Consider the following 23516-nt stretch of genomic DNA (forward strand, 5'->3'; position numbering starts at 1 on the left):
TGCAACAGTTTTAGAAGTTATGCTTTTTGTCCCCTGCGTCTCTGAGGAAACTAACCAGAGAGAGAAAAGCCTACAATCAGATACCCGGGGGTTTCATACACTGTCCCCTATGGTTCCTGTGTGGAGAAGGAAATGGCAGCCCACTCCAGTACGCTGAATGGAGAAGCCTGGGGGGCTATAGTCCATGGGGTCGCAGAGTCGGACACGACTGAGCGACTTCACTTTCACTTTCGTGGTTCCTGTGAGCTGGCAGAGCAGCCATCAATCCTCGTCTATTGCCAAGCCCTGTGGTCTCTGGACCTTTCCCTCCAGTATGAAAAACTACCTACAGGTTACTAAACATTTAAGAAAATATTCTAAAGTGAAAGAAATCAAAATAAATTCATAAACACAAAGGGAAAGAAAAATAACTCAGATGAAACAGAGGCAGCACAGACAACAGAAAATGATTTTTTAGTAACTTTTTAAAAATATAGTAAATATCTGACAGATGCCAAGAAATACACTGATTCAGGAAACCAGAAGAAGAACAGAATGCTATCTTTTTTTTTTTTTAAAAGAGGAATCCTGAGAGAACAAGCAGTCTTGGAAATGAAGACTAAAACAGAAGAATTAACACATTCGGTAGAGAAGCTGAATATAAAGCTGAGGAAATCTTCCAGAAAACAGAGCAAAAAGATGAACAGAAGGACAATAGAAGAGAAAAATTAGGAGGGAAGAGAGGGGAAATCAATTACAAGTGCAAATTCCAACTGATGTTTTAGAGGAAAAGGTAGGGGGAAATGGTAAACTGGGGTGGGGTGGGGGGGACAGAGAGAAAGAGGGAGATCAAACATAATAGTTTAAGAATACTTCCCAGACAGAAAAGCATAAATATCCCAATTGAAAGAGTCCACGGAAGGGTTAGAATCATGATGAGACAGCCCACACCAGGCGCAGGGCAGACGGCAAAGGCCACAAGCTTCCAGAGGGGCCACAGGTTCACACCCAGGTATGAGAATACCACCAGGTATCTCAAAATAACACAAAGGAACAGGTCTTCACATTTTTAAGAAAAACAGTTTCAAAGTTAGAATCTTATATTCAATTACTTTTACATTCAAGTGGCTCAGCAGCAAAGAATCCACCTGCCATGCAGGAGACATAGGTTCAATCCCTGCATCGTGAAGATCCCCTGGAGAAGGAAACGGCAACCCACTCCAGCATTCTTGCCTGGGAAATCTCATGGACAGAGAAGCCTGGTGGGCTAAGGTCTATGGTTGCAAAAGAGTGGGACACGACTTAGCAACTACACAACAACAACGATTTCCCATTCAAGGTAGAACAAAGATACTTACTATTCACTGAGACTTACTGTGATGAGCATTATGCAATATATACAAATATCAAATCATTACACTGTACACTGAAAACTAATATAACAGTACATGTCAATTAAAAAAGGGTATGTTCCAATAGTCAAAGATTTTCTCCCCATGTACCCTCTCTTAGGAAACTACCTGAGAATGAGCTTTATCTGGGTGAGGTAGTAAAACAATTTTAAAAAGGAGCAAAAGAGAGGGAAAGAGTCTTCCTAGGGTGTTGGAAATAGGGCAGCAGGCCCAGGACAGACTGGATAGGAGGGCCAGAAACCAACCAGGCTCGGCTGCAATAGGAGGGCAGAAGGTTCCAGGAAGAAAGCTGCTAAATAAAAATGCCTCCAAGAAACTATCAGATCTGCTGGCCAAGTTAACAGGAATTCTGATGCAAAGTTTAGGACTGAAGCTTGATGAGGGCAAGAATTTGTTTTGTCCAATGATGCACCCTGGCACCCTGAAAGTAACTAGTAGACATTTACTATACCTATTAAAATGAAATATAATAATGAAATATAGAAAGTCAATTATTAACTCTGGGACAAACAAAAAGATGTATCAGGAAGGCAATTCAGTATCATAATATTTTACTAGAGAGTTAATCTATGTCTTTATACTTAAGTACTGACAGCTGATTTAATTTAAAAAGAAGAAAATCAGAATACCAGAATTCTAGCAGATGGGAAAAGAAGTATGTGTGGGAAGGTTCCTGACAATGGTGGGATGTGGTGTCAGAAAGTTACATTCCAATCTTCAACAACAGAAAACCAGGAAGTAACACTGTAAACTACAAGAAAAGGAAAAGTAGCACACACATGTTAATGAGAAATACAAAGATATATATCGGAAGGAACAACTAAATAGAGGTAAAGGTATTTACACTTGCCAGGGAGAGGGAAGAATGAATAAATACAGGACAGGTGACTGGTTTTGTAGAAGCCTGGTATTAATTAAGTGTATGTCCTAATTTGATAAAAACAAAAATCAAATCTAAGACGAGGCTTATACTTTAGGCCTAGCCATTTGCTAGCCATGAAACTCTCCCAGGAGGATAATCAGAGATGCAAAGATTTTTGTTCACTGTAACAATCTTCATAATAGAAAAAAAAGGGGTGATCTATTGATATTATTTCTTTCATAATAGAAAAATTAGAGATCTAGGTAATGAAATAAGAGAACATTAGGTAGTTATTTTAAAAATAAAGCTTTCGAAGAACAATGAAAACATAATAGAATGCTCCTTTAAAGATAAGGATTTCGAAACTATACAGTGTACGAGGATAGTGGCATAGAAAAAAGAAACAGGCAAGCATATGTTAACAGTCAGGTGCTCTAAATAGTAGGTTTACAGGTCATTTTTATTTCTTTTATACACTTTTCTGTATCTTCCAAATTTCCTACAGTAAACTTGTATCACTTGGTCAAGCATTTTCACAGTGATTTTAATTTACAAAGTAGGAACATTATAAAAATTGGAAAAAAATTTTAGGTATTTCTCTAGAGAAAAATGACCTCATTTGAATACTTAATGGTTAAGAAGAAAATCAAAGGGTAATCAAAGCACAAAAGCAAAAAGACATCCCCCCTAAAAAAAATCAAAACCCACAAAATAAAAGTATGCATGGTGCCTGACACATTTATAATACAGAATTACCAAAAGAGGTCCCATCTCTTACATTACCTTCCACTGTTAAGACTTAAACTGATCTCATCCTTTAAAACACCCCGGATGTGACCTTGGCTTGAGGGTCAATGAAATTCTATTGTCTCAGCTGTGGGTGTTTCCGGATGTGCAGTTTGGTTTTGAGTCAACCAGGATCTGAGTCCCAGCTCAGGTTTTCACCAATTTAGGCAGATTATACACTCTCTCTTACTCTGCTACTCCTCTATTAAGTTGGGATCATTATTTTGCAGCTTTGTTCTGAGAGAAGAACTAGGAAAGTAATTTAAAATGATTATTGCTCCTGGGACAGCAATCCATCAATAAATGGTGGCTTTTTTGTTGTTGTTTTATTTAATGAACACCCCACAAGTCAAAACTGTTTAGCCACGGTCACTAATACAAAGTGTGTACTCATCCACTCACCGACTCCTTCTCCCAAACTTAACTATGGGCCACACGTGCTTGATCTGAGAATGGGAAAGGGGATGACTTATTTCAAAGAACTACACAGCAATGACTGACTCACTGAGTCAAATTTTTACAACTTCATCCTTTATTAAGAAAGCAGCTATCTCCAAGGGAATCTGATCAACTTGCAAAGGATTTGTGAGTTTCTTTTTATTTTTTATTTTCGACAAATAACAAATGAAGGTTCAAGAGGTACAAGGAATGTACAGTGGTGAATCACAAAAAGCTACGCTGTACCAAGGCCAGTGTGTTACAGCCACACAAGGCATACTTAGCTGATCATTTTCATAGTAATTTCATACAGGGCTTTAAACATTTTTAATAGTGTTTTCAACGACTTTGCTTTTAATTTCTATTGCCAAAATCTGGAGGGTGGGAAAGTATAAGTATGATACAGATTTGAAGGATGGGAATACCTGCACCATTATCTAGAAACTGTTGAAAAGACCTGAGATGGGCAAATGTTTCCTCCATTCAAATGTGGTAGAGGAGATAAGATTATGAAAAGAATAAGCTTCCTGTTCATTTCTGGCAAAATTCTAGATAAGATTACTACACAAATGAGTACCCTTAAGAGTAATTAGAACACCAACTAAACTATAATTATCCACAACTGCATCCCTCCCCCTTCTTAAAGGGGTACCAGATCAGGAAAGGAGGGAAGGGTGAAATGTCCTCTGACATGATATCTTGACATCACTCTTAATGATGTCCCTGTGATTAAGATGGGAAAGTGACTGGCTAACTAGTTGCATTGTACCTGGTCCGGCAATTATACCAATACCATACTGATCAACAGGCCAATGTCAACCTGGAAGTTGTCTCTAGCACTATCACCGTGCCTCTGCTCTTTCACTGATTAAATGAAAGCCAAAAATGGAAGAAAAAAACACTAATTCAGAAGACAATAAAAACTTCAAAGCGTCAAGAGGAAAGTAAGGCCCCTCCTTTCTTCCAAGCTCTGGACCATGCCACTAGTTTCCAGAGGAATGAACACAGCTCTGGTACCCCACTGTAAGTGCAGAAATCTGGCAAACTGGAGCACGCTCAGAGGACAGCATGGGGTGTGGGGCGAACGGAGACACCACACATCAGGCAGGAACAGGCTGGGGACAGATCTGAGAGGGTGAGGACGGATGCCTGAAAAGGCACACTCCGCAGTCACATGACACAAGTCTCCAAAGGTTAGGAGTTATTCTAGAAGGCGAAGCCAAGATGAGTAAGTGAAAATACCAAACCAGAATGGCCCCAAGCTCAGATGGTCATCTTTTCTGTTGGCTGAGCCCTACCTCCATAGCTCATAGAGCATAGGCCATGCACTGCACTCCAGGGAGCACCGCTCATTTAGAACCAGGGGCAGCAAGCTTTTTCTGTTAAGAGCTAGGAAGTAAATGTTTTTCAGCTCTGTGGATCATATGGTCTCCACCACAACTTCTCAATTCTATATTTGTAACATAAAAGCAGCCATATATGGAAACAAATGGATTTCAATGCTTTATTTAAAAAACAGGTGGTGGGCCAGATGTGACCAATGGGCCATATCTGTTAACCCCTCATAGACAGAGATTCATTGATGCTGCATAAGATCTAGGCTAGAAGAGCAGCCCACCAAGGATTTCAGAAGGTTGCCGTCACTCAATTTGGGGGAAAGGTTATAGCGTCCTTTAGTCTAGAAAGGGTGCTCTAAATAGGAAGTCTCTTCTATTTCTAAAAGTCCATGAAAATCTGTCTATGAAAGAAGAAACAGAAAAACTGATCTCACAGTCAGTTCTGACAGCGGTAGGTCTAGAACCCAGACCTCCTGGGTCCCTGGTTCTATGCTCCTTCACTGTAGCTCACTGCACAAAAGGCCTGGTATTCCTCAAACTTGTGGCCAGCTTACACTAAGAAATCTTCTAAACGCTAGCCAGTCAATCACGAGCCACTCACATATTCTCAGAAACCTTCCAGCATTAATGCCCATATCTTGGCATCCCCGACGTCACACAGAGAAAACCCAGTGGCCAGGGGAATGCACGTGATTCTCTCCTTTGGAGACTAAGAACAGAGCAGGCAGAGACTGGAGGTCATGTGTAGAAGAAATTCTTATGGAGCTGGAATGCGGGGCAGACCTTCATCTCATGACTCCATGTGTCCAAGAATTCATCTTGAGTCAAGAGCAGAGGAGGTGACTGAAATACTGAGAAAATCTTCATCTTGGACCCAGATACACCATGATGACTTCTCATCCACGTACCATCTTTCAGGCAGCAATAAGCTGAAAGCTAAGAACCCAGTGTAGATCAAGCCACACAAATACCACACAGGACCAATGATGACATCACTGTGTCCTTTTGAAGACTCACTGTCATACACCAACATTCCCAAATCTGAGAACAGTTTCTATAAAAACACTACATTCTTCAACAATGGTTTTAAATCTGAAGAGACAGGCAAAAACAGAGAAGTTGTTGATCTCCAACCAAATCTGCATCTAGTTCATGACAGAAAGCTCAAACCCCACCCCAAATGCATGATCTTTCTGTTAAAGCTTTGATTATATTAAACCTACTTGGCAAATGAATAGAATTTGTCCCCACTTTGGTGCCTTAAATACAATTTTTTGAAACTTTACTTTATTGAAGGATTTATTAAAGTTGATTTACAATGCTGTATTACTTTCTAGTGTACAACAAAGTGATTCAGTGATACATAAAAACATTCCTTTTCATATTCTTTTCCATTATGCTTTATCACAGAAAAACAGTTCCCTGCACTACATAGTAGGACTTTGTTGTTCATCCATTCTAATAAATCATAATTTACATCTGCTAATCCCAAATTCCCAGTCCATCTCTTTCCCACCTTTCAATACAATGGACAACAAGTTTGTTAGATTTGGTTAAAACATCTCTGGAACAAAGTCACCTACCATTTGCCAAAACTGCATTTGGATCATTATCATAATAGTCAGTATTTTCTGGTCACTTTCTGTTTGCTATTACTTCGTATGCACTTTCTCACAAGGTCCTTCCAATGTCCCAGTTAACTAATTTCTATAGTACAGATGAGGAGACTGACACTTGATTTCTCTGAATGACTTAGCCAAAGCCACACGGCTGGTGGAAGTCAGATTCAAACTGCAACAGCTTGAGCATGGGGCCAGTACTCAGGGCTTCTACACACACATAGATCATCACATACCAAACCACTGTGTTAACACAACATCTGACCATGGTTCCATTAACATCTCACAGATACCCAGTCTGAGCCTAGCAGAAGCATAAATCTCAAGTGATATAGTTGATAGTACATGTTTTCTTCGGGGGTTTTAATAAACCATCTTCTGCAGTAAAAGATTTAAAGAGCACACAAGTTTTCTTGAATGCACCCAGGAAGGCTGTGCCAGGGATCCCTGCGCAAGGACCAACCTCCCCCAGGTGGCCTCGTGGCTCCCTTCCTCATTCATCTGGATTTCCATCCATGTCACTTCTTCAGAGAGATTTTCCCTGACAACCCACCCAACCTGAAACAGTCCCCCCTCCCGCATCTCCTCATCTGGCTTAGTTGTTTCCTAGAGCATTTATCATCACTGGGCACAGTGTGTTTCTGTATTTGTTGATCATCTGCCTTCACTGCTGGGCTGTTATCTCCATGAATGAAGACACTTGGTTTTGCTCACCCCTCTGTCTCCAGTGCCTAGGAAGCATCCAGCACAGAACACACAGTATGTGGGAAGAGAGCAGCAAATCAATTAATCTCTGGGTGATAGAATAACTGCTGCTTTGTATTTTTATCTTTGTGCTTAGCTGCAATGTCTAAATTTTTAGCAGTCAAATTTTATCCCTTTTTTATAACACAGAAGTAAAGTTCTGTTTATAAAAGCCTTTCCTTTAGAGAATCGTACCCTATTATTACATAAACTCAAAGACAGAGATTATGGCTGCTTTTGGTCACTGGTAGCCTAGAGGCATGAAAACCATGTTAAATCAATCCCCTGGTGCCCTCAGATGACAGGTCAGCACGCCCAGCCAGGGGCAGGCACTCATCACGGGCTTTCCTGGCCAACTCAGCTGCTGCTAATGGCCTTCTGCCTTCAGTGAACAACATCCTCCCAGCATGGCATAGCCATGCACCAGCAGCCACCTTCCTGATCCTCACAGCGTGCCTAGAAGTAGAGAAGGCAGTTTCTCTACACTGCCATGGTACTCTGTCTCATGGGGGCCAGAAACGTAAGGAGAGAACAGAGCTCACAAGTGTCCCCCAGAAGACACCCACTGGCTTCCCCCAGCTCAGTACAGGGGAGCCACCCGAGAGAAACCCCTGGAGCTTCACCCAAAAACTCCACTGTATTTCCACATCAGACACCATCAGACTCAGCTTTTACTAATCTTCTCTTTATCCCAACCCAACTGCACCCTGAAATAAAGTCTTAAATATTTACTTTGTTCTTTAGCTCATCTCGCTATAACATGTACTGCTCCTATTAACCAAACTTAATGAGAGCAATTATTGAGAAAGTTATATTAGCATAAAGTTTAGACAGGTTAATGACTGCCTTCCCTTGGGAGCTCAGCTCTACAGCATAAGAGCTCCCCACCCTGCTCTGGAGTGAGCCGGTGCAGTGAAGGGTCAGCGCAGGTTCCAGAAGGCCTGACTTGGCTGCGACGAAGGCCATATGCCAGCCATCGTTCAGTGGACATTCCTTCTGTGCCAATCCCTGTAGGCCATTCCCAGACCTATCCCCAGATGGCTAGAGAGTTTGAAGGTCTTTCCCCAGGCAAAGCCAACAGGTCCTGAAAGAAGCTCTAGGCTGAGAGCTAAGGAAGGTACCGTGAGCACCATCAACCTCCCTTCCTTCTCTGCTACATGGCGAGCCCTATATTGCCCACAACAGCCTTAGCTTCTGACCTGGCTGCACCACCATCTGCCCCCACTTCCCCCGCCACCTCCCCAAGCCTGGCACAAGGCCCAGCACCCTCCAGGCAGGGCTGGGTATAAAATGCACATCCGTGTTTGCTGTATTATGTTTGGACTCTTCCCTTCCAACAGGGCACTGACCACAAAGAGTGGGATCTGTAGGTAAGTGGGGCAAGATGCCGTGCCAGGCTCTCAGCACACGTTTATCTCATCATACATCTCCCCACTTGCCACTCATGGGGAGAACGTGGGCATCACTATGTCTCTGGCACCTACAACAAATCTAAGACTCTGCAATAGTAAGAAATCGCCAACAGCAGGTTAGAAAGGGGACTGGGAGCTCTGCTCAAGATCATTTGATATCAACTGTCCAGTCTGTGAGTGCCAGGAACTTATTTCCAGGAACTTATTTCCCCAGTTTTTTCCAGTAAAAATAGCATGAGAACTGGGTAGTTTACACACTCATCAAGCACTGACCATCTTCTACCCCCCTGACCCACAGGTCCAACCCTGATCTGCATCCTTAAGATATGCATGTTCCAGTGCCCAAACCTTACTGAGTTCTTATTTTGTGTGTGCCCTTCAGTGTTTTCCAAGGAGTAACTCACAGTCTTCACAACAGCACCACAGCCCAGGTACTCTAATCCCATTTTACTGATAAGGAAATTGACTGGGTTTCTCCAAGGACACATGGTTAGGACGGGGCAGAGCTGGGATGTGAACCCAAGCAGTCAGGGTTCAGGGTCTGTACCAGAATCCTATGACCGCAGCTTGATCATCCTCCCCTCCCACAAGGACTTCACTTGCTGTTCACCATGGTTCTTCAGTAATGACTCTATTTCAAGAGCCCATCTCCAGCTGCACCCAAGCAGGGAGGAAAGTCCCCACTGTAAATGCTGACTTGGGAAGTTCACCAAGATGAGACATCAAGACAGCTTTAAAGCAGTTCAAGACTTATGGTTCCCAAGGGGGAGGAAGGTGGAGAGAAGTAGATAGGGAGTTCGGGATTATCAGAGGCAAACTATTATACATCAGGATGGAAAAACAACAAGGTCCATGTAAACCATAATGGAAAAGAATATGAAAAAAGAATATATATATATGTACAACTGAGTCACTTCTCCGTGCAGCAGAAATTAACACAACATCGCAAATCAACTATACTTCAATAAAATATTTAAAAAAAAAAAGGAGTTCATAGTGTAGCTGGTCACCTCAGACAAAGCACATCAAAATGCATTGTATTCCCCATCCCGATCTAATACAGGTAAATCCATGGCTAATTCATGTCAATGTATGACAAAAACCACTATAATATTGTAAAGTAATTAGCCTCCAACTAATAAAAATAAATGAAAAAAAAAAATGCATTGTAAACACTCTGTCAACCCCTGACAAAGGCCCCTCTGCTGACTCTGTCAATGCAACAGACCCCCAGTCTGGCATGAATGGACTTGGGAGGCTGTGATCATGCTCATGAGATATGCCCAATGTCCACAGGTCAAGGAGGGACAGAAAAAGGAGACCGCCATGAAATGAGGTCAGCAGGTTGAACCATGGGGCAACTCAGATCCTCTTCTTCATGTTTCAAACTGGATACCTTTTTCCTTCATTTCTAAACTCAGCCAAGAACTTCAGACCACCTTCACCACAGAGGCTCCATCTCTTCTTTTTCTGAGATCCAACGAGGACAGAAAAACTGAACTCGCAACTGATTTTCATTGAGGCTGCCTAATTTTAGAAGCTAGGGACATGCAAAGCAAAAGCACAGCTTAAAAGAAAATCCCTCAAAACCGCAAAAGCCTCTGAACGGAAAAATCCTTTTCAGCCACGTGGAGACAGAGACAGTCCCCTGCTTCCATCCAAACAGCTTTCATTCCAAAATGTTGCTGGGTTTGTACATCTCAGGCTCTAGATGGCTTCTTTGAAGTAATGTGTTGAACAGGTAGAGAGAGGAGGAGGCGGCAAAGACAAGGGAACATCTTGGGTAAAGCATATGCGGGGCCGTCGCTGCGGAACGTCTTTTGAATCAATACCATATGCAAGCTGATAGCACAACTGTATACACATACCTCATTAAGCCAAATTAGAGCAAGTGGGATCTGTCGCCTTCTGATTAAAACAAACACGTCTAATTTTGGCATGTCCTATCTCCCATCCGCAGAACCACCCCAGAGGCATTTTCATAGACACAGTAAAGCCTGCACAAGTTCCCAAGGCCAGTACTGCCATACACGTTCCTAAGGGCTGCTGTTCCCCCTGATGCGTTCCCTCAAACAACTGGGGAAGCGTGGCATCCCCCCAAATGGATACTCACTCTCACTTTTTGAAATGGAAAAAGCCACTTTGAAGGGTCAGTAATGGGTCCAAAAGCACTAAGACTGGTGGGTCCCCACCTCTCGTCTGCAAAAACTCTTCATTCAGAGAAATCCCTAATATAAGGCTTCCCTGGTGGTTCAGATGGTAAAGAATCCACCTGCAATGCTGGAAACCCAGGTTCGGTCCCTGGGTCGGGAAGATCTTCTGGAGAAGGGAACGGCTACCCACTCCAGTATTCTTGCCTGGAGAATCCCATGGACAGAGGACCCTGGCAGGTTACAGTCCACGGGGTTGCAAAGAGTCAGACACAACTGAACGACTAGTATTTTTCACTTTCAATACAGTGTAGCTGGTGAGAATTCTTTTTTAATCCTACTTATATTTTTATAATTACCCATGAAGAAATGACAAAGTAAACTACCTTATTATGGAATCATAGTTTCCAGAAAGCACATGAAGCAAAAGTATTTTTCCTTCTGAGCAACTTAGTAGTCAACTTTCTAGGTACTTTCAGGAATTCCTAAAACATTGAGGAAACTGCCAAGGCAGCGGACACAGTGATTCAGAACTGACAGTGTGGACACCAGTGTCATGCTAAAAGTTTCAGAACTGTGGCTGACTGGGTGTGTGGTCAGGATAGGGAGGCATGCATTCAGTTGGACAAACGTTCATTGAGAACCTGCTATTTACCAGGCTCCCTGCAATGTGGGAGACCTGGGTTTGATTCCTGGGTTGGGAAGATCCCCTGGAGAAGGGAAAGGCTCCACACTCCAGTATTTTGGCCCGGAGAATTCCATGGACTGTACAGTCCATGGAGTCGCAAAGAGTCAGACACGACTGAGCAACTTTCACTCACTGCAATATACCAGGCTTATAGGGTTGAAAGGAAAAATACAGGCGATTTTGCCCATGCCTTTGAAGAGCTTGAAGTCTGGCTGTGGAAACGTCCAGGGATGCACGTAGTAGTCGTGGGGGAACATAAAGGAAAAAGAAACCCCTGAGAGCAAAGGATATCAAGGAAGCCATCTTATGGGAAACAGTGCTTCAGGTGAGTCTTGAAAAAATATGATAAATAAGGGTAAGATAGAAAAATGGAGGGCATCCGGGCTGAGGACAAAAATAAAACAACGTTTCAGGCACACATGAACAGCAGGCTGTAGGCTGGGCCAGTTCCTAGAAGGGCTGGGGCACACACCCAGGCACAGCAGCATTTAAACTGGAGGCAGGAGACTTCTCCGGCGATCCAGCGGTGAAGACTTCGCCTTCCAATGCAGGGGGCGAAGGTTTGATCCCTGTCAGGGAGCTAAGATCCCACATGCCTCCCGGCCCCAAACCCAAAAACATAAAACAGAAGCAATATTGTAACAATTCAATAACGACTTTAAAATAAAATGGGGGGTGGGGGTGGGGGGGTGCGTGGCGCAGAAAGGCTAGCATTCCAGAAGCCTTGTCCTCTGAACCTTGCTGGAAAGAAAAGCCTGAGCTGGGCTTATGATGACTCTGGAAATCCAAACCATAACATGAGAGGAGTCTCTGGTCATTGTCTATGTTCTATCGGCTTGCTTGGAATCTTTTTAGGGACGCTCCCCCATCATGAAATCTCGGGGTGACCTACGTGGTATAGGCCCAGCCAATCAGGAGGCTACAGCTCACCGTCACTGGGTCGTGGAGAGGCGTACACTGCAACCCAAGCTGTTCCCCAAAAGTATTGCAGGAAGCCTAGAGCCGCCAGCGACCATTTCTGCCAGCGCCCTGTGAGGGCGGCCAAGAGGGACACCAATGCGGACAGCAGAACTTCTCAGTTCCTGCAGATGGTTCCCGCGTCTGCCTGCACCCGGCAGGGCGATCTCGGCCTCATCTTCCAAACCCTCCAACCACATGGGCCCCCAATTCTGTTTGTTACTGATAAACACGTGGATTTCCTCTCAGTATTGATAACAAAAGTCTCTAAGACCTGATAAAAACATCAACTGGGGAACTTCAAGTTTTAAAGTACTCAAGGAAACAATATACATATATGAAAATATTTTCTAATCCATAAAACAGTATACAAATATCAGTTCTTAGTTTCTCTGTGGTGATAACAACAACCAGTCAGTATTATATTACATATGAGCATTAACAACTAATAACTAATAATCCAGTCTTCATTCTTATATCAATATTCCAAATGTGTAGCCTTTAAACTGTAACTAACAATGTTTATTTAGTGCTGACTTTGCAGCAGGTATATTTCTACGTAGCGTACTGATCTCACTTAACCCTCATAAACAACCCCCCATGAAATGGGCACTATTATTATCTTCCCAATTCTATAGAAGAGGAAATGCAAGCCTTGACAGATTAAGAGAGACTCCCTGGTGGTCAAGGGGTTAAGAATCCACCTTTCAATGCAAGAGACTCAGGTTCCATCCCAAGTGGGGGAACTAAGATCCTACATGCTGCAGGGCAGCTAAGCCTGTGACCCGCAACCACCGAGCCTGCACACAACCAGAGATGCCCACGTGCCACAACGCAAGACTCCCATGTGCCGCAGTGAGGATTCCACGTGCCACAACTAAGACCCGACACAGCCAAATAAATAAATAAAAAGAAACATTAAGAAACAGACCCAATGTCATGAAGTAGAGCAGGGTTTGAGCCTGGGTAGCATGGAACACACACTGCCTTTCACTGTCCCTCATCTCCTGAGAACTAATGTTCCAACTTCCTTTAAACTGGTATTTGTAAACAAATGGCTTGCAGCAAAGCAATTTATGCTCCAAAGTCCACATTAACACATGGCAACTGTCTTTCCCAAATCTTGCCTTTGCTGGCTTCTTTCCCTCATAAATACACCACCCCAGTGTTCCATCACGCAAGCTCCATCCTTGAGAATCGTTATGACGCCTCCTCCCTTCCCCCTTCCCACAGTCCACCAGCAGCCCCGTCAGGTGAGCTCCACCCGATGTGGGTCTCAAATCCTCTCCTTCTCCCTAGCCTCACACACCTCTCTTTCAATCCTTCTACACAAGTCAACTAAACTTTCACCTGGCTTCTCTATGACCCCCTTTGAAAGCATTCTGTATCCACATTTTTCTCTGAAAATACAGACCTCGTCTAATCATCTGCCTGCTTTAAACCTTCATCAGCTGTCACTGCATACAGAACAAGATAGAAACTCCTTAGTACTACATTAAAAACTCTTCACAGATCCCCCAACCTACCTTTCCTGTCTCATCTTCTTTTATATTGCTCCAGTTAAGGTCTGGAGGGTATTTCATGCTGTGAAGTAGATCTTTGGGGACCTCTCTTGTTTTCCTTAACTTAGTTAATTTACTCGCTCATATCTAGATAATTATATACTCTACTTAAAATTAATAAAATGGAATTTCTTCTAAAACATCCTGGTAATTTAAATCCACTCTCTCCAACCACTTTGCCATCATTATTCTGAATTAGTGGCTCTTTTATGAAGAGAAATAATTACATTCTATATTAGCAGGAGTAAAATACAAGCTGCCAAAATTGTATGGTTTGGGTCCAGGAAAGAGGCTTCTTAAGGTCAGAATCCTAGAACAGTCTTCTGGGAGTGTATAACTTCTCTTAAAGGTTCCAAAGACCAGTTGCAAAGCTAAAAGTGGTGAGGCTTGCAAACTGCCTTGGTAGGAATGGGGAAGGAGACTAAAGGTTTCAGCTGGTGATCAGGAAACCTCAATGTCTCAAACATCTGTCTCCACTGATCATAAGTGGGAAAACCAGTTTTCAACAATGTCTTATAGATGAGGGTTTCTGAACTACCACACAATTGACATCTGGGGTTAAATAATTCTCTGCTGTGGGCCAGCCTGCGCACCACAGGCGGTTCAGCTGCATCCCTGGCTTCTGTCTACGAGACATCACAACATTCTCCATTGTGACAACCAAAACTGCCTGGGGGGAGAAACCACAGGTAGTTGAGAACCAATGATATTAATATCCAGGCACACAGAAATCAAAACTACAATGAGATATCACTTCACACCAGCCAGAAGAGCTACCATCAAAAAATCCACAAACAGTAAATGCTGGAGAGCATGTGGAGAGAAGGAAATCCTCCTAGACTGCTGTTGGGAATGTAAATTGGTGCAGCCACTATAGAAAATAGTATGCAGGTTCCTTAAAACACTAAAAATAGAGCTACCATACGACCTTGCAATCCCACTCCTGGGCATGTATCCAGAGAAAAACATGAACTGAAAGGTGTATACATGCAGCCCATGTTCACTGCAGCACAGTTTACAAGAGCCAGGAATGGAAGCAATCTAAATGTCCACTGACAGAGAAACGGATAAAGAAGATGTGGTGCATATATATAAGGGAATACTACCCAGCCATTAAAGAGAATGAAATAATGCCATTTGCAGCCACATGGATTGACCTAGAGAATCTCACACTGAGTGAAGTAAGTTAGAGAAGGAGAAATATCCTATGACATTCCTTACACGTGGAATCTAAAAAGAAGTGATACAAATGAACTTACAAAACAGAAAGAGACTCATAAACTTAGAGAATGAACTTAGAGTTGCCGGGGGAAGGATGGGTGGAAGGGATAGTTGGGGAGTTTGGATGGATATGTACACACTGCTATATTTAAAATGGATTACCAACAAAGACCTGCTGTAAAGCCCAAGGAACTCTGCTCAATGTTGTGAGGCAGCAGGGATGGGAGGGGAGTTTGGGGGAGAATGGATAAAGTATATGTATGGCTGAGTCCCTTCACTGTTGACCTGAAACTATCACAAGGCTATACCCTAATACAAAATAATAAGCTTAAAAAAAAAAAAAAAATACCCAGGCACACAGGTCAGCACCACTCCTCCTGAACTGTATTTTCTTCCTTTTCCTCCTTCCTTGTGATAAAAAGTCAAACTGCCCTTGACCACACAAAGTGAAAACCAGACCAACAAAGACATACATTCTCTGTGACGGTACCAAAGGGATTGTTTCTGACAAGTAGCCAAATACTTACCGCCCCCTGTGCAAAGAGTGACACAGAAAAGGACAGGTAGATAGACAGAAGGAACATACTGGTTTCTTGCTCAGATTAATAAAAATCTCTCTTTAATTACTAAAAGGCAGTCTCCTCTCTCTCTCCTTTCTCTCAGGCAGCACCTGGAGTGTCACTGACAGGCTAAAACCCGATCCTGGGAAAGGCATCCGCTGTGCTCGTTTCTGGGCGGGGCAGGGACACTCCGGGTGCTAGGCCAGCATATCTGATGTCACGCGGACACAAACAAGGAAACAGCCCAGGTGCGACTTCATTTCAAGGTCCATTAGCAGCACCAAGAGGGGGCAAGCTGTACTTCCAAACGCAGTCCCTGGAACTCAGCAGGAACATTTTTCAATTTTCAAATGCTAAGAATAACAATTATGGTTCTTTTCTTGAGAACAACATCCCAGTTCAAATACACCGCACTTCAACTCCAAATACTAGAATATGTTGCATGCTGAAACTGACATTTGGAAAACGTAGGGTTGCCTAATGTTCAATGTAGACTCAGTATCAGAAAGCATCCTCTTGGGCTGTGCCTGTATTTTCGATCTTGCCAATGTTTCCCAATTCATTCACCTTGTAACTGTAAGCGATCACAGCACAAGGGAATGGATGTGGTCATGATGTTCTGTCTTCTAGTCAACTGTCAGCGTTGGCCAGTTATTCAGCTGATGCTGAATGACAACAACAGGCCCTTGAGGGTATAAAATGAATACATTTGCACACACAAGTGCCCACACTCCTGCCTCCCCTCCCCTCACCAGAGAGCTGCACAATATCCCCACTCCCCGCAAACATTACAGCCTAGAGTGGGAACCATCACATACTATAAGGACTTCAGAGCACCAAATCACCCACAGGAAGTTCAGTCATGGTCGAGAAACACGGAGTTGTATTTCTTAGATGGTGTCTGCCACTGATGTCTAAAAAAGGAAAATGAGAAGCCAAGTCCCACTTGTAAGCAAATCCTTGTACATGTAAGTGGAGAAGGGGAGCTACAGGGAGGAATTCCTTGCAGAAGTGAAATGCTCTCCCCTCCAGCAGAATCCAACCCATGTGGACAGTACTTACTAAACACCTTCAACAACCAGGCTTTGAACAAGACACAGAGGCCCAAACAAGACTAGAAGCAGGCACTGGCACGTCACACACCGGTGGATCTTTACCTTTCCCCCATGTCAGGACATGGCCAAGGACCACCAGCCCCAACCTATTCCCTCCACTTCAGAATTTAAGATCACAAATCCACAGAAAAGCAGAATTGGTCTTTCAAAAAAAAAAACTGAAGTATCATTCCCAAAATAAGTAATCTTGACAAGGAAATATACAAATTCTATCAGTGCTTAAACCTGGAGAAATCATGATTGGTTGAAAGGTAGGTTTGGAGTTTTTTTCAACCTATTTTTTTTTCATTTCTTTGATTCACCTTCCTCTTCAGTAAGATAAAGATTGCTCAAAAATGCAGTTCAAATCCGGTTCTTTACTTTCCTAAAGTCCATTTCCACCTCAATTTCTCTAGGGGAACATTCATTTTCACATAATAAAAAAGCCCTAGAGTAATAAATTTGGTAAGACAAGCCATTTTGGATCAAAATCACATACAACACAGTTAAACAGAGCAAGAAGAAGGGAGACACACACACACACACACATACCCCTAAAAAAGAAAATAAATTTAGAGAATTCTTCTTCAATTGCTATGGTGTCCAATTTAGATACAGTTTATAGTCAACCAGAAGATATATCAGCGAGCAATAAGACACAACAGTAAGCAATCAGAAACATCCGTTAGCAATAAGACACCAGAGTAAGCAGTAAAGACACCAGGGAGAACATTTCTGAGCAATTACCACATGTCTTAATGCAGCGAGGGAGGAAGAACGACTTCACTCAACTAGGATTGGAACCCTATAAAAAATTAACTCTCATAGCTCAAAAGCCACCCCTGCTACGACAGCAGGGATGTGAGAATTGCTAGCCTGGCCATGGATCAGGGAAGAGGGCAAAAAAGCCATGAGGGGTTGACCATGAACTAGGACTGTGAACTTAAGTGCCCTGGCCCTCTTTATGGACACTAACCCATAGACCTGGCAAATAAAAAATACACGTGTGTTCTTTGACAAGACAGAACGGCCCCTCCGACCTTTGGAGGAAATAAGGGCGGATGCCTGCATTCTTCACGTCCCATCTACAGTCACTGTGGCTAGCGCAGTGTCCGGCAGGGGTGCATATGCATGCACACACACACAGAGGGATGACATTGCTTTTTGTTGTTGCTTAACACACAGGTCAGCCAAAGAAACAGACCCTCAGACAGAAAGAACTTCCACTGTAGACTGGATATTAAGTAGTCCAGGAAACTGTCAGCTCTCTAGGAACCTCCAAGAAAATGGGAGCGCATTTTTCTAGACCCGCCGTTTGAGATGATTCACAAAATGGAAAGCAAGGAGCAGGGCAAACAATCTCTTCTCTGCTTGGCACTAGGAGGGCTTCACCTCAGCCCCACCCCATCCCGCATACTTAAACTTATAAAATCTGTGAAAGCACTTACTTCTGAGATGCTGAGAAGAGTAACAAAATCAAGGCTCCAAGTTCCTCCAAGGCTCAGGAACTCGAAACAGTTTAATGGCAGAGAACGGCGAGTTTCCTCTCCTTCCTTCTAACTTCTTACCTGGGTAGCAATCCACCTCTAGTCTGTATCTCCTCCTCAACCCTCAGCTGCCTCCTAACCACCTTCTAAGTTTACCTTCCTATCAGAAGCCTTCCAAAGACAGCCCCTCTTACAGTGACCATAGTCTGTGTTATTCCATGCATGTGTATTATTTTTCTAATTGGCCAGTAAAAATCTCAAAGGTATGGAGCATGTCACACACGAAAGATGAAAACGAGTAAGAATGAGGTTAATTATCAAAGGCAGAACTTTAAATTAGCTCCCTTTTCCCAAAAAGGAGAGAGAAAAAACCAAATACTCTGGTTCTATAAATATTAGTAAAAGCACAGTACCAGCAGCACTTTTAAAGAAGCCCTTTTCAAATCCAATGGCTTTGTGCAGAGGTCCGCAATCTTTTTGGCACCAGGGATCAAGTCAATGTAAGACAATTACTCCATGGACAGGCAAGCGGGTGGTTTCGGGGTGACTCAAGTGCATTACATTTATATACACTTTATTTCTATTACTATTGTATCAGCTCCACCTCAGATCATCAGGCATTAGATCCTAGAAGTTGGGGACCCCTGACTTAGAGAATGTGCTCAGAGATATTTGTTAACCAAGTGTACTAACTCCATGCACAGGTCAGGGACTCCATTTGAAAAGAGTAGTCACTGCCTCCATCACGTTTCATTCCACAATTGTGCACCCTGGGACTTGGAACTCAGGTAGGAAATCTCCCTGTGAGCCTGGCATACAAACAAGACAGAGGCAGCGAGATCCCTTATCAGGGAAGAGAATGACGGTAGACGCATGGACACGGGCCCTCCAGGACAGAGGCAGTGGGAGGCAGCGATGCCAGAGACAGAACACCGTCCCCGCCCCCCAAAACACACACACACACACACACACACACACACACCCTCTGAAACAGGAACCTACAGAACTGCCAGGAAATCAGAGAGGACCTTCTCAACAGCACTTCCTTACTGGGAACAGGGGTGGAGGAGTGGAGGCTGTAGAGGCCTGGGTTCCATTTATTAACAAGCAGCTCAACACAGTGGGAGGTTTTCTTGTCTAATTACAGAAGCTGTTGGAAACTGCAAGGAAGACAGGATTTACAGCCCAGATGACACTGCCTCTGTGTTGTAATTAAAAGTTATTTTTAATGCTTCTGTTTGGTCAGATACTTTGGATTATTAGAAATATAGTTTGCAATTTAAAACTTGCTAAAGGGCAGAGAACACAGCAGAAAGGTAATACAACAAGCTTGCATAATGTGAAACAGTTAAATGTTTTGACACTGGGAAAGGAAAAGAATCTTGCTCCCACTTAAGGCTGAGTTTCCTATAAGAAAGGGAGAGAGAAACAAGCCAGAGAGGGTACTAAAGTCGATTTTTAAAATTTCAAAAGTAACCCAGCTACTTATTTTATCCATTAGCTAGAGCTTGTATACCACCCACCAGGAGTATAGATAACTCATTCACAGCCATTCACTCAAAGCGCCTAATCCTTATCCTCATTAAAGCTCTTTGCTTTGTCCTGGGTCCCCAGGAAATGACAGTGATCACCCTAACAAGGCCAAGGCCTGGCTTAACCACAAAGGCCAAGAGGCCAACTTCAGGGCAGAGCTCTGTGGGGGAGGCGGTGGCAGCGGAGTGGGTGGGTGGGTCCAATGTGAGCTGTGGACATTACCTGTTGTGTATGATATGGGGGTTGTTTTAAATCCATTTCTCTTCTTTTATCCAAGAGTCCAGTTTCAAGAAGGGGGTCAGACACACACATCCAGGTGTCCACAAGTAGATACAGAATCAGGCCAAGATCAGGCAGGGGCCATTTATTCCCCAAACGCCATCTCTAGAACGCCTATTTCCCCAGATATACACAGGAGGCAAGTCTGCCATGATGGCCCTTCTTTAACAGCAGGGAGGAGAGAATCTATTATGTGGAACAGACTTTTGAAATTGTCTGATGGAAACGGGGAGGGGAAGGAACCTCTACCTGGTGTGAGCCTCCCAGATCACCTCTGTATTTCCTTTATCCCTGCTATGAATCTTCTCATTAAAAGTAATTCCAGGAGCTCATTATGGGAAACATATCACAGAAACCACCCAATATTACACATCATGATGAGACTGTAAAAGCCTTTGAACACATTATTCAAAAATAAATTTAAAGTTAGGGTTACAGGGACCATACCAAGTTGCTGGGATTTATCTTACACCAATAAGAACCACTGTGCCCCTGTGGTTCTCTTCCTAGTTCAGAGCAGGCCTTGACTCCACGTCTGGGCATAGACTCGTGGTGCTTACCTGCCACATTAATTTTTTCAAGTAAGCTGGGAACAGGTGTGGTGGAGTTGGTCAAGTTTGTCCCTGTGCCATTGCTTACGAGGTTGTCCACCTTTGACTCCAACTTGCCAATGCGCTGCAAAATGTTATCCAGCAACACAGCAAGCGTCTTCTTCAGATCTGCAGCAGAAAACATACACAGTGTTTAAATACAACAGCTTAGACATCCTCCGGTCCCCCCCATATCGGCCTGGCACACACATGCACACTTGCTCTCTCTTCCCTCTGATGTGAAGAACAAAATGTGGCAAATCAAAAAACACCACATGAAGACCTGTCCTAACAAACTCCACCTGAAAGGCAACAGAGGCCACATTCAAGGGGCCCAGAGAGTCCAAAACACATCAGTTCACTCTGTAGCAAAAGCTTCACAGTAAGTGACATAAAACTGTTCGGCTAGTAGGTTGAAAGAGAAAACTCCCTGTTACTTGGCATCCTACCAAAGCATTCAATTCTTCCTCCTTCTCTCGTATGGCAGTTACTAACACACAGAATGACAAGCCCCAAATGCAAGAAGGCCTTGAAGTAACTTCCAGATCAAGTTCATTGTTGTTTTTTTTTTTTGTTTGTTTCTTTGTTTTTTAGTGCTGTATACTCTCGCAAGTCCCAGTTTTTTGAAAAGTCTTTACTGCTGTTGGTTACATACGGTAATACTTAATAAAAAGTTATGGGCTTTCCTGGTGGCTCAGCGGTAAAGAATACACCTTCTAATGTAGGAGATGCAGGTTCAATCCCTGAGTTGGGAAGATCCCCTGGAGAAGAGAATGGCAACTTATTCTTGCCTGGGAAATCCCATGGACAGAGGAGCCTGGCAGGCTATAGTCCATGGAGTCACAAAAGAGTCAGACACAACTCAGAGACTAAATAACAACAACAAGACAAAAGCTACAGTTTCAGATTTCAGATATGCTGGATAATCCAAAGTTAACCATAATGCAACTTAGAAGCACACTTAAAGACCAGGTTCATTCATTAGTTCAAAGTGAAAGTCGGTTAGTCATGTCCGACTGTTTTCAACCCCATGAACTATACAGTCCATGGAATTCTCCAGGCCAGAATACTGGAGTGGGTAGACTTTCCCTTCTCCAGGGGATCTTCTCAACCCAGGGATTGAATCCAGGTCTCCTGCATGGCAAGCAGATTCTTTACCAGCTAAACCACAAGGGAAGCCCAAGAATACTGGAGTGGGTAGCCTATCTCTTCTCCAGTGGATCTTCCCAACCCAGGAATCGAATGGGAGTCTCCTGCATTGCAGGCGGATTCTTTACCAACTGAGCTGTCAGGGAAGGAGTTCATTCATTCAAGATATTAATTAAACAACTATGATGTGCCAAGCAATGTTCTAGATGCTGAGACTATTTTCTTCTGGTGCTTACATTTAAGAGTTGATTCTCTTTTTTACATATCTGGCTTTGGGTTACAGAGAAATGTACTTCTCTCCAGATAAATTACAGACACATTATCTTCAGGCCTACATAAGTATTTACTAAGTTTGTATACAAGGTACTCTACACAGAGAGAGAGATTAAGTTAGCCCCTCTCCTCTGGAGACTCAAAGATAGTCTGACTTGTACTTGTGAGAAAGGCAGGAGGACCACAGGGCAGCAGCTACGTGAACAGATTCACTTATGAACTGGGAGTGGGCCAGGGGAGCAGGATGCAGCAAAATCCTGAAATGAGACCAAGGGGAACCTTCCAATCTGCTGGGAACAGAGCACACCTGCCCTGAACAGGTGCCCAGATCTGCCCAGGAAAGCAGCACAAACTGGACCAACCCACCAACCCCAGAGCACAGCCAGCGACCGTCCACTAACAAGCAGGCAGGCTTTCCATTTCCAGTCGAGAGAGAAACACTCATCCGAACGGAAACAAGACACGTAATTGACATGCAAGTTTGCATTCCCGGGATTTACAGACAGCATCACTGAAGCTCACTAAAGACTGGAAACAGAACCCACATCTTTATCCTGGACGTCTGGATCTTTGTGCTTAGCATAATCTCAATCCCCCCGCCACTCCCAACACCAAACGTTAAGACTTCTTCACAGCATTAAGATCTGTAGCAGTCTGTTCATTCAATCTCTCTAACAAACATCTGACCAGGTCTACTTTTTATTCTTCATTGAGTATGTTACCCACAGATACGGAGACAAGCTGGCCATGCAAAAGAGCAATTGGCCAAAAATAAGATTATAACAAAGAAGGTTAAAAAGGAACTAACAGTTCCTGAAGGCCTATCAGGTGCCATGCACATATATAAGGAACTGCATTTATTAATAACTTCACATTCTCCATGAAGCAGGTGTGACTTCATTTTACAGATGAGAAAACTGAGGTTCACAGACAGGAAGCAATATGCTCATGGTTCTAGACATACAAAATCACAAATGGGGACCCGACTCAGGTCTGCCTAATTCCCTGATGCCTCGCTGCAACCAGCGAGAAGTCAAGAGCCAGGGCTGAGAAAAGAAACCAGGTGTGAAATTCAGTGACTTTCAGCCTAGTGATTAAGGGCTTAGACTCTAACCACTTCCTAGGTTTGAGTCCTCATTCTCCACTTCTGTACCCTTATTTGTAAGAGTGAAAAGAATAAGCCTACCTCTTTGGAGTTATAATGAGGACGTAATGAGTTAATATTTGTAAAATGTTTTGAACACTGCCTGGCACATAATAAGTGCTACATAACTGTCTGTTACATAGGTAAGTTAAAAAAAATAAAACCTTTGGAAAACGCTCTCATCCTTCCTAGAGCAATCTCTCCCCGAGTGATGCAAAGCTTTATCGTTTTATCCAAAGG

General features: G+C 43.3%; 1 protein-coding gene across 7 annotated transcripts in view; it reads right to left on the reverse strand.

Moving 5' to 3' along the window:
* Positions 1-23516, reverse strand: part of MGAT5 (alpha-1,6-mannosylglycoprotein 6-beta-N-acetylglucosaminyltransferase) — a 395868-nt gene that overhangs the window by 210280 nt on the left and 162072 nt on the right. For all 7 annotated transcript variants that reach the window (XM_043894629.1, XM_043894630.1, XM_043894627.1 and 4 more), the window contains one exon: positions 20681-20839. In XM_043894629.1, the coding sequence (XP_043750564.1) occupies positions 20681-20839 (159 nt within the window). The remainder of the gene's footprint in view (positions 1-20680; positions 20840-23516) is intronic.

The sequence above is a fragment of the Cervus elaphus genome, chromosome 33 (genome assembly GCF_910594005.1).
Source record: "Cervus elaphus chromosome 33, mCerEla1.1, whole genome shotgun sequence".
Lineage (NCBI taxonomy): Eukaryota > Metazoa > Chordata > Mammalia > Artiodactyla > Cervidae > Cervus > Cervus elaphus.